The 13,507-nt window shown below is 43.8% G+C and overlaps 1 protein-coding gene across 2 annotated transcripts in view; it reads right to left on the bottom strand.

Annotated features, from left to right (window-relative positions):
* LOC308102484 (ephrin type-B receptor 4b-like) overlaps nucleotides 1-13,507 on the bottom strand; it is a 56,235-nt gene that overhangs the window by 33,331 nt on the left and 9,397 nt on the right. For both annotated transcript variants that reach the window (XM_080452231.1, XM_080452230.1), the window contains exons 2-4: nucleotides 4,370-4,440; nucleotides 2,683-2,825; nucleotides 697-829 (exon numbers count right to left, since the gene is read on the bottom strand). In XM_080452231.1, coding sequence (XP_080308357.1) covers nucleotides 697-829; nucleotides 2,683-2,825; nucleotides 4,370-4,440 — 347 coding nt within the window. The remainder of the gene's footprint in view (nucleotides 1-696; nucleotides 830-2,682; nucleotides 2,826-4,369; nucleotides 4,441-13,507) is intronic.

Raw genomic sequence — 13,507 nt, 5'->3', positions numbered from 1 at the left:
ATGGATTTATTTTACTAAGATTTCTTGGCTATTCAAAAATAGCAGATATACAAGCTCTTATTTCTGTATTTCTAACATTCAACACTAACACACATCTGGTCTTGCACTGGAGCTTCATCAGCCTCATACAGTCATTATAATGAGATTCCATGGTGACAGATACATGAACCAGCTGTACGTTATCTTTGTTTTTGAGCTGTTCGGTTATTAAAATGATGACATCACTTTGGCTGAGGATAAAAGACACTAAACTATTAAAGTAACGTCTCATCTCACCACTGAGACATGTTGTTTGTCCTAAAGAGGGATTTGTGAGACAGCCCCCCCCCTCCCCCCCTTTAGCTGTTTCCTAAATAATGAACATAATAAAATGTAAAATGATGATGTTTCAGTAACGTTGTTCCTGCTGTTCTACATACTGACCACTTGGTGAACAAATCACTGACTGAGGCTTTATCCTTTGTTTTTATATGAACTATCTCACACCTTTATGGTTTTATTGTAGATGATGGTGAACATATTGATAGTTTGATGATCACTTGAAATGCTCTGATCTGATATGTGTGTGTGTGTGTGTGTGTGTGTGTGTGTGTGTGTGTGTGTGTGTGTGTGTGTGTGTGTGTGTGTGTGTGTGTGTGTGTGTGTGTGTGTGTGTGTGTGTGTGTGTGTGTGCAGTGTGTAGCAGAGAGTGTGTACCTTGCTATAAGGGTTTTCCATCCAGGCAGGGTGAGTGGGCGTGGCCTCGTCTTTGTCAGACGGATATAAATAAAGATTAAAGGTTTCTTTACAATGACGAGAGTTTAACCCCGAACACTCCATCATGGTGAACCTGTAACATACAATACACTACCATTACAACCATTACTATTATAACTATACTATTACAACTATACCATCATAACACTCCATCATGGTGAACCTGCAAACATACAGAACAATACAATTATAACAATGGAATCAAACGCCTGGAACAATAGAAAACAAATAGAATAAAAAATATCAAAGCACTGATGTCACATTTTAGGCCGATACTGAAAACCGACGTCATGGTCAGTTATTGTTATGTTAGGACAACTGGCGGCCCTTCACTTAATGTGGCCCACAGGTTAATATCAGAATAGTGATTATATTATTGATTTCAGCTGTTATGATTCTAAACATGTAAACATGACCCGCTTTAATGACTTCAGTCTATATTAGTAGCTTAATGACTAGCATTACAATTATATTGTCTTTTTACTGTCCAATGTATTTGTATTTAAGTTCATAAAGTTAACATAAGTATAACTAAATGCATTGGAAATTAAATACACATGTTCAGGATTCCAATTAAAAAATAGCTGCAACGCGTTTAGAGCTTGTAGATCTGCTATTTTTGCTACTTTTGTGAGACATAGAATGGCACAGTATATGTAATGTGTCCCTCTGGAGTGAGTGTGGAAATATAGTGGCCCTCTACATCATCAAAGTTGCCCCTAACCCCTGTGTATTGCATATTATATTATATATTATATTAATATTGCATTTTAAGGCCAACATTGACCGATACCGTTATGAAATGGGTCTTTAACAGGGGGTCCAGGACCCCTAGGGGGTCCTCAGAGTTACTACAGGGGGGCCGCCAAATCTTTGTGTGATATGATATGTTTTACATTAAACCACTAGCATCCCATTTCTGAGGAGAACTTTAGCCAAAAATAGCAGATCTAAAAGCTCACAACGCCTCGCGCTGCGAGGCGTTGTGAGCTTTTAGATCTGCTATTTTTGGCAAAGAGGTTTATAGGTGTAGAGGTCTGAAAACGTTGAAGACCCCTGCGTTATGGTGCCTGATTAAAACAATAGAAAACTACAGAAACAGACCTACAGACCAAAGAGTAACCCAGTCACCTTCAGGAGGCTGCAATTCCAAACTGGCCCCTGTCAAAGTCTTAACCTACCCCCCCCCCCCCCCCTCCTAAAACTGTCTATTGTACATATTTCTTGTTTTTCATACCAGTAACATGTAAGCTGATTGTATGACGTTCTGCATAGTAGTGTATATTTGTATGTCTTCTTAAATGTCGTCATGATTTGAGTGCACAGGGATCTCATTTTAACACATTGTGTGCCATAAACAGTCCGGACCGTTTTTGGCCCGATTTTTTTTATATACGTGGGGCCCACGTGGGGCGCTCTAACGAAACTTTGGGATCATCCAAGGAGTCTCTGAGAAGGAGAGGCCGGATGTGGATCCATGTCAAAAATCCTTCCGGTCGGCCTCTCCAATGTTAACTCCTTGACTAAAAGCTTAATATCTCCATTTATTTTTAACGTGGTGGAAGTGAGACGTTCACGCTGCAATGGAGGATCGCGTTAGAAATATTATTGTTCCAGGCGTTAGTCGGGACCCTCCGCCGTCTCGCACGCACGCTTTGTTTACATGCACGTCCTCGTCGGGGCTTCTACAGCACGAAACATATCAACGTAAGTGGATGGAAGAATAGCAGGCACTGAACGTATAATATTTTAATAAACCTCTGGCACCCGATGTGTTAAATAAGCCAAGTGCTTTTATGAGCGATACAGTTTAGAGGACCTTGTATTGTGATTTGTACTGTTACCATGTCTTTATAAATAAAGTATTCAATCAATCAATCAAACAGAGGGACAGAAAGCTGTCAATCAAAAGGTAAATGAACCAACCGGATCTCCACATAGAGGACGGAGGCGGCCCTACGGGGGATCCAGCCCGTTCTCAGCCAATAGGACGAGGCGCTGTCCGGGGAGCACAGCTGATAGGTCCGTACGCTGTTGGCCTCGTCGTCCAATCCGCTCATCTCCTCCCACTGACAGACAGACAGACAGACAGACAGACAGACAGACAGACAGACAGGCAGGCAGGCAGGCAGGCAGGCAGGCAGGCAGGCAGGCAGGCAGGCAGGCAGGCAGGCAGGCAGGCAGGCAGACAGACAGACAGACAGACAGACAGACAGACAGACAGACAGACAGACAGACAGGCAGGCAGGCAGGCAGGCAGGCAGGCAGGCAGGCAGGCAGGCAGGCAGGCAGGCAGGCAGGCAGGCAGGCAGGCAGGCAGGCAGGCAGGCAGGCAGGCAGACAGACAGACAGACAGACAGACAGACAGACAGACAGACAGACAGACAGACAGACAGACAGACAGACAGACAGACAGACAGACAGACAGACAGGCAGGCAGGCAGACAGACAGACAGACAGACAGACAGGCAGACAGACAGACAGACAGACAGACAGACAGACAGACAGACAGACAGACAGACAGACAGACAGACAGACAGACAGACAGACAGACAGACAGACAGGCAGGCAGGCAGGCAGGCAGGCAGGCAGGCAGACAGACAGACAGACAGACAGACAGACAGACAGACAGACAGACAGGCAGGCAGGCAGGCAGGCAGGCAGGCAGACAGACAGACAGACAGGCAGGCAGGCAGGCAGGCAGGCAGGCAGACAGACAGACAGACAGACAGACAGACAGACAGACAGACAGACAGGCAGGCAGGCAGGCAGGCAGGCAGGCAGACAGACAGACAGACAGACAGACAGACAGACAGACAGACAGACAGACAGACAGACAGACAGACAGACAGACAGACAGACAGACAGACAGACAGACAGACAGACAGACAGACAGACAGACAGACAGACAGACAGACAGACAGACAGGTGCTTAGCAGATGCTTAATACAATATCAACAATAAGCAATAAGACATATTAGTGTGAATTATCAGATATAATATCACACATATTTGAGCCTATGCCAGACTGTGATGAGAAGGTGGAGGCTGGGGTGGAGGAGGAGGAGCTAAGCAGCAGCAACACAAGCAGAGACCTAGTGAATGCTAAGCCGTATTTAAAGGAACCTCTTTGTGAAGGCGTGAGCTCTGATTGGAGGATGAATGTGTGACGTAATGACCAGCAGAGCTGTGATTGGGGAATAGAAGCCTGACTGACAGCTGATTACAGCTGAGGCGTGCATGAACTAACGCTATGCTTCATTTATACATTTCCCATAAGGCTTTGCAACAGTGTTTACGTCAGAGTTTCTCAACCAGAAGCATTGTGTTTCACAGCTGGTGTGTGATGATACCTATACCCGACATGTCCACTAGCCCCTCACTAACATTTTAGTCTAGTTTTTATTTGTTGATGAATGAAATGATCAGTAAATGTAGTCATAGTGTTAGTTATCATGGCTTAGTTTTTATTTAGTTTGTCAGTGAAAAAGGGTAGTCGACCGATTAAATTCTGTAGCTCGACCAACATTTTCCGTCATAGTTTTAGTCGACAAAATGAACAGAATGTTCAATCACATGCCTTTACCAGCACTGTGTTGTGTTGTGTGTGTACCTGTGGGTCATCAGCAGGGTAGCTGGTCCATCGTAGGTCTGAGGTCTCTAGCTTGGTGTTCATCACAACCTCTGATAGAGAGACATAGAGACACAGAGAGAGAGAGAGAGAGAGAGAGAGAGAGAGAGAGAGAGAGAGAGAGAGAGAGAGAGAGAATTGTATTATATTAGTCCCACTTGAAAAACACACACATGAATGTAAATATTTCCCTCTAAGATACAGTTTATGTCAGGAGGTGAACTAGAGATAAAATCAGTTTCCATCACAGACAGATTAAACATCTAGCTGTGAGCTTGCAGATCTGCTATTTTTGGCGCCGAAGAGATTTGGTTTGGACTGAAAAAGAAGGCACCAAGTACAGAGCGTGTTTTACTAAGTCTGGACTAGAGGGTCTGAGTGGTGATGAACTACACATATTATCAAAGTGTTCTGCAACTCCCCTGAGACACCCTGAGGGCACCCAGCCTGATCTCACACAGTGTAGTATACATTACACAGACTCAGTGCACATCATTCTGTACATAGTCGCAGTAGGAGCACGAGCAACGTGGCCTGTCTGTCTGTCTGTCTGTCTGTCTGTCTGTCTCCTTAGTGACCGTTGGCTGAACCGTTAGGCAACTTTAATATAGGATAAGGAGTTCCTGAGTTGCTATGAGGCAGAACACACACACACACACACACACACACACACACACACACACACACACACACACACACACACACACACACACACACACACACACACACACACACACACACACACACACACACGTTTAATTCCCCATGTCCACTAATTAAGTGGAACAGTAATTGAACCAATTAGGGACACAATTAGGTGAGAAAGAGCCAGACAGACACACAGGCCAAAAAGAGTGAGTGCGTGCGTGCGTGCGTGCGTGCGTGCGTGCGTGCGTGCGTGCGTGCGTGCGTGCGTGCGTGCGTGCGTGCGTGCGTGCGTGCGTGCGTGCGTGCGTGCGTGCGTGCGTGCGTGCGTGCGTGTAACGGCTGAGCTACACCAGACTCTTCATAGTGAGTGTATGTGTGGTCTGTACAGCGTGTTCATTTAGATCCAATGATTATCAATGATAGCGGCTACACACCAGCCGAGCGGATACGTGAGTCCCCCACACACACACACTTTACAATAGGACTGGATCTAAAAGTGCACGTGTGCGTATATGCGTTTATGCGCGTGTGTGTGTCGTGTGTGCAAAAACTCTCTGGTGTAGATCGGCCGTGAGAGTGTGTGTGTGTGTGTGTGTGTGTGTGTGTGTGTGTGTGTGTGTGTGTGTGTGTGTGTGTGTGTGTGTGTGTGTGTGTGTGTGTGTGTGTGAAAAGCCTGTACTAATGCTCATTATAATATGACATCATCATTTCTGCCTCCTCTCTCTGTGTCTCATTGGTTCAGAAACCTGCCTACCAGTGACATCATCGATGGGGGATCCAGGCTAATAGAGATGTGATAATAAAACACTATTAATCTATAGGGACTGAGGTCTGAGTGAAGGAATGTGGCGAGAGAGAGAGAGAGAGAGAGAGAGAGAGAGAGAGAGAGAGAGAGAGAGAGAAAGAGAGATTTGGGACCTAACCACAAAATATTTTTCAAGCTTCCAAAGAAATAGCAATGCTGTTTATACACACACACACACACACACACACACACACACACACACACACACACACACACACACACACACACACACACACACACACACACACACACACACACACACACACACACACACACACAGCTGCAGATTCTGAAGCTGATTAGTAACGTGTGTGGGATGGGTGGGGTGAGGATGTGTGTGTTGGGGCCATGGTTTAAAAAATGTGCGTCCTATAAACTCAGCCCTTTGCACGTGCACGCACGCGCGCACACACACACACACACACACACACACACGCACACACACAGCCGGGGTCTTGTGTAAACATCCCACCAGTGTTACCATGGCAATTTCCGTATCCTGATCATAAACGCTTATCACTGTTTATAGAAGCGTGTGTGTGTGTATGTGTGTGTGTGTGTGTGTGTGTGTGTGTGTGTGTGTGTGTGTGTGTGTGTGTGTGTGTGTGTGTGTGTGTGGGCTGTCAGTTCTCCTCTATAATCCCACTCGAATTTCAATGCTTTATTGCTTTTTAATATTCGAATATATTCGGTTATTTTATATAATAAATACTTATATAAAATAATGTCTAGTTGTACAATAATAAACACACACGTACACACATACACTTTAGGTTCATTTTCATGTTTTTTTATAAGAGGACAGTAATATATATATATTGTGTCTCTCTCTCCTCTTCATGTCTGTGTGGTCTTGTCTACTAAACTAGAGCCTGTTTTTGCTTCGGTGTAACAACGATGTTGCGCAGGAAACACAGCTGATCTACAAGCCCACACCGGGTTGCATCAGCCACGCGGTGTGGGCTTGTAGATCAGCTGAGGCAGAGCTTTTAACTGCATGTCACACACAGACAGAGAGAAGCAGAGCTTCCTCTACATTACAGACAGACAATATGTTACATCAAAACGTTCACTGTGGTCATAATTATTAAAGTTTCTTAAATGTAACTTTCAGGTGACGTTTATGTGGGAAACTTTAAGGGCTGAACCAGCGTGGAGTATCTCAGCGTACACACACACACACACACACACACACACACACACACACACACACACACACACACACACACACACACACACACACACACACACACACACACACACACACACACACACACACACACACACACACACACACACACACACACACACACGTTCTTAACTCTCTGTGTGCAGAGCATACACTCACACTTTATGTGTGACATGATGAAAGCATTTGTGTTCTCATTGGTACGTCAGGAAATACAAAAAAAAATAATGTAATTAAAATAAAATGCTTTTTTTTTAACTACATTTGAATGACACACAGCGAGGTAACCCATTAAGATCAGGAACGCATTTGTGTCATTTTAGATTTCTTTCGCTATTCAAAAAAAAAGATTAAAAAATCTTTCCTTCTGGTGGGTCCCTGGAACAACATATTTTGAGATGGGGGTCCGTGGCCAAATACATTTTTAGAATCCCCCTGAAGCAAAGATTTGAGCAATAAATATTTGCTTTAAAAAATATAATACATATAATAATAATAATAAATATAATCAAAGATGTACACACATTTTCAAGATTTTTCTAAAAATAGCAGATCTACAAGCGTCGGCACTCTGTGGACTGGGACAACCATCTCTCTACCAGAGCCTGAGGGCCCTGGCGATTACAGCTGTCACATGTTATACAGCCAGAGTCCTGAGGTACTGAACACTATCAGTGCTACAGAGACAGGAGAACCACATGGTGATATATCCACCACTCTATGAGGTACTGAACACTATCAGTGTTACAGAGACAGAGAACCATGGTGATATATCCACCACTCTATGAGGTACTGAACACTATCAGTGTTACAGAGACAGGAGAACCACATGGTGATATATCCACCACTCTATGAGGTACTGAACACTATCAGTGTTACAGAGACAGGAGAACCACATGGTGATATATCCACCTCTCTATGAGGTACTGAACACTATCAGTGTTACAGAGACAGGAGAACCACATGGTGATATATCCACCTCTCTATGAGGTACTGAACACTATCAGTGTTACAGAGACAGGAGAACCACATGGTGATATATCCACCTCTCTATGAGGTACTGAACACTATCAGTGTTACAGAGACAGGAGAACCACATGGTGATATATCCACCACTCTATGAGGTACTGAACACTATCAGTGCTACAGAGACAGGAGAACCATGGTGATATATCCACCACTCTATGAGGTACTGAACACTATCAGTGTTACAGAGACAGGAGAACCACATGGTGATATATCCACCACTCTATGAGGTACTGAACACTATCAGTGTTACAGAGACAGGAGAACCACATGGTGATATATCCACCACTCTATGAGGTACTGAACACTATCAGTGCTACAGAGACAGGAGAACCACATGGTGATATATCCACCACTCTATGAGGTACTGAACACTATCAGTGTTACAGAGACAGGAGAACCACATGGTGATATATCCACCACTCTATGAGGTACTGAACACTATCAGTGTTACAGAGACAGGAGAACATGGTGATATATCCACCACTCTATGAGGTACTGAACACTATCAGTGTTACAGAGACAGGAGAACATGGTGATATATCCACCACTCTATGAGGTACTGAACACTATCAGTGTTACAGAGACAGGAGAACCACATGGTGATATATCCACCACTCTATGAGGTACTGAACACTATCAGTGTTACAGAGACAGGAGAACCACATGGTGATATATCCACCACTCTATGAGGTACTGAACACTATCAGTGTTACAGAGACAGGAGAACCACATGGTGATATATCCACCACTCTATGAGGTACTGAACACTATCAGTGCTACAGAGACAGGAGAACATGGTGATATATCCACCACTCTATGAGGTACTGAACACTATCAGTGTTACAGAGACAGAGAACCATGGTGATATATCCACCACTCTATGAGGTACTGAACACTATCAGTGTTACAGAGACAGGAGAACATGGTGATATATCCACCACTCTATGAGGTACTGAACACTATCAGTGTTACAGAGACAGGAGAACATGGTGATATATCCACCACTCTATGAGGTACTGAACACTATCAGTGTTACAGAGACAGGAGAACCACATGGTGATATATCCACCACTCTATGAGGTACTGAACACTATCAGTGTTACAGAGACAGGAGAACATGGTGATATATCCACCACTCTATGAGGTACTGAACACTATCAGTGTTACAGAGACAGGAGAACCACATGGTGATATATCCACCACTCTATGAGGTACTGAACACTATCAGTGTTACAGAGACAGGAGAACCACATGGTGATATATCCACCACTCTATGAGGTACTGAACACTATCAGTGTTACAGAGACAGGAGAACCACATGGTGATATATCCACCACTCTATGAGGTACTGAACACTATCAGTGTTACAGAGACAGGAGAACCACATGGTGATATATCCACCACTCTATGAGGTACTGAACACTATCAGTGCTACAGAGACAGGAGAACCACATGGTGATATATCCACCACTCTATGAGGTACTGAACACTATCAGTGTTACAGAGACAGGAGAACCATGGTGATATATCCACCACTCTATGAGGTACTGAACACTATCAGTGTTACAGAGACAGAGAACCATGGTGATATATCCACCACTCTATGAGGTACTGAACACTATCAGTGTTACAGAGACAGGAGAACCACATGGTGATATATCCACCACTCTATGAGGTACTGAACACTATCAGTGTTACAGAGACAGGAGAACCATGGTGATATATCCACCACTCTATGAGGTACTGAACACTATCAGTGTTACAGAGACAGGAGAACCACATGGTGATATATCCACCACTCTATGAGGTACTGAACACTATCAGTGTTACAGAGACAGGAGAACCACATGGTGATATATCCACCACTCTATGAGGTACTGAACACTATCAGTGCTACAGAGACAGGAGAACCACATGGTGATATATCCACCACTCTATGAGGTACTGAACACTATCAGTGTTACAGAGACAGGAGAACCATGGTGATATATCCACCACTCTATGAGGTACTGAACACTATCAGTGCTACAGAGACAGGAGAACATGGTGATATATCCACCACTCTATGAGGTACTGAACACTATCAGTGTTACAGAGACAGAGAACCATGGTGATATATCCACCACTCTATGAGGTACTGAACACTATCAGTGTTACAGAGACAGGAGAACCACATGGTGATATATCCACCACTCTATGAGGTACTGAACACTATCAGTGTTACAGAGACAGGAGAACCACATGGTGATATATCCACCACTCTATGAGGTACTGAACACTATCAGTGCTACAGAGACAGGAGAACCATGGTGATATATCCACCACTCTATGAGGTACTGAACACTATCAGTGTTACAGAGACAGAGAACCATGGTGATATATCCACCACTCTATGAGGTACTGAACACTATCAGTGCTACAGAGACAGGAGAACCACATGGTGATATATCCACCACTCTATGAGGTACTGAACACTATCAGTGTTACAGAGACAGGAGAACCATGGTGATATATCCACCACTCTATGAGGTACTGAACACTATCAGTGTTACAGAGACAGAGAACCATGGTGATATATCCACCACTCTATGAGGTACTGAACACTATCAGTGTTACAGAGACAGGAGAACCACATGGTGATATATCCACCACTCTATGAGGTACTGAACACTATCAGTGTTACAGAGACAGGAGAACCATGGTGATATATCCACCACTCTATGAGGTACTGAACACTATCAGTGTTACAGAGACAGGAGAACCACATGGTGATATATCCACCACTCTATGAGGTACTGAACACTATCAGTGCTACAGAGACAGGAGAACCATGGTGATATATCCACCACTCTATGAGGTACTGAACACTATCAGTGTTACAGAGACAGGAGAACATGGTGATATATCCACCTCTCTATGAGGTACTGAACACTATCAGTGCTACAGAGACAGGAGAACCACATGGTGATATATCCACCACTCTATGAGGTACTGAACACTATCAGTGTTACAGAGACAGGAGAACCATGGTGATATATCCACCACTCTATGAGGTACTGAACACTATCAGTGTTACAGAGACAGGAGAACCACATGGTGATATATCCACCACTCTATGAGGTACTGAACACTATCAGTGTTACAGAGACAGGAGAACCATGGTGATATATCCACCACTCTATGAGGTACTGAACACTATCAGTGTTACAGAGACAGGAGAACCACATGGTGATATATCCACCACTCTATGAGGTACTGAACACTATCAGTGTTACAGAGACAGGAGAACCATGGTGATATATCCACCACTCTATGAGGTACTGAACACTATCAGTGTTACAGAGACAGGAGAACCATGGTGATATATCCACCACTCTATGAGGTACTGAACACTATCAGTGTTACAGAGACAGGAGAACCATGGTGATATATCCACCACTCTATGAGGTACTGAACACTATCAGTGTTACAGAGACAGAGAACCATGGTGATATATCCACCACTCTATGAGGTACTGAACACTATCAGTGTTACAGAGACAGGAGAACCATGGTGATATATCCACCACTCTATGAGGTACTGAACACTATCAGTGTTACAGAGACAGAGAACCATGGTGATATATCCACCACTCTATGAGGTACTGAACACTATCAGTGTTACAGAGACAGGAGAACCACATGGTGATATATCCACCTCTCTATGAGGTACTGAACACTATCAGTGTTACAGAGACAGGAGAACCACATGGTGATATATCCACCACTCTATGAGGTACTGAACACTATCAGTGTTACAGAGACAGGAGAACCACATGGTGATATATCCACCTCTCTATGAGGTACTGAACACTATCAGTGCTACAGACAGACAGACAGACAGACAGACAGACAGACAGACAGACAGACAGACAGACAGACAGTGTGTCAAGGGAGCGACAGAACAAGAGAAAAGAGGAGTTGAAACATCATCATCATCTTCATCATCATCATCCCTCCTTCTTTCCGAGGACAGCGGAAGACAAGATGATTGTTCTATTGTGTTCTATTCATAGTGGTTCTCACTGTGTGTGTGTGTGTGTGTGTGTGTGTGTGTGTGTGTGTGTGTGTGTGTGTGTGTGTGTGTGTGTGTGTGTGTGTGTGTGTGTGTGTGTGTGTGTGTGTGTGTGTGTGTGTCCTCTTAACTATAGTAGAATGTGACAAACAGACGTTGAGGAACAATAGACAGTAAAAGGTATGGACAACGTTACGCCCACAGACTCTACAGGCCGTAAATGAAGACTATTTTACAACCATTTCAAATCCTCCATCTTTCTATATCCTCTGCACTCGGAAATGAATGCTATTGGTTGTGTAGCGTGTCAATCAAATAATCTCGAGGTAGCCACGCCCCTTCTACAGCATTCCCTAATTTATCATAATTTTTAAAATAAATGGACCATAATGTATCAGAACACGTCATGATGAATGAAAGAAGACTTTAAACTAACCACTGGAAACATATAGTATTTATGACAATGATTATTAAGTTGATAATTAATCAAGTCTAAAGTTTGGCAAAAACCCATCCGTCTGAACAGCAACACTACAGGCCATTCATATGAACTGCGTCTTCATATAGACTCTGTCTGAACAGCAACACTACAGGCCATTCATATGAACTGCGTCTTCATATAGACTCTGTCTGAACAGCAACACTACAGGCCATTCATATGAACTGCGTCTTCATATAGACTCTGTCTGAACAGCAACACTACAGGCCATTCATATGAACTGCGTCTTCATATAGACTGTCTGAACAGCAACACTACAGGCCATTCATATGAACTGCGTCTTCATATAGACTCTGTCTGAACAGCAACACTACAGGCCATTCATATGAACTGCGTCTTCATATAGACTCTGTCTGAACAGCAACACTACAGGCCATTCATATGAACTGCGTCTTCATATAGACTGTCTGAACAGCAACACTACAGGCCATTCATATGAACTGCGTCTTCATATAGACTCTGTCTGAACAGCAACACTACAGGCCATTCATATGAACTGCGTCTTCATATAGACTCTGTCTGAACAGCAACACTACAGGCCATTCATATGAACTGCGTCTTCATATAGACTCTGTCTGAACAGCAACACTACAGGCCATTCATATGAACTGCGTCTTCATATAGACTCTGTCTGAACAGCAACACTACAGGCCATTCATATGAACTGCGTCTTCATATAGACTCTGTCTGAACAGCAACACTACAGGCCATTCATATGAACTGCGTCTTCATATAGACTCTGTCTGAACAGCAACACTACAGGCCATTCATATGAACTGCGTCTTCATATAGACTCTGTCTGAACAGCAACACTACAGGCCATTCATATGAACTGCGTCTTCATATAGACTCTGTCTGAACAGCAACACTACAGGCCATTCATATGAACTGCGTCTT

This window comes from Gymnoscopelus braueri (genome assembly GCF_963280865.1).
Source record: "Gymnoscopelus braueri genome assembly, chromosome: 15".
NCBI lineage: Eukaryota > Metazoa > Chordata > Actinopteri > Myctophiformes > Myctophidae > Gymnoscopelus > Gymnoscopelus braueri.
Note: the sequence above shows the minus strand (reverse complement) of the source record. Positions and strands in the feature narration are given on the sequence as shown.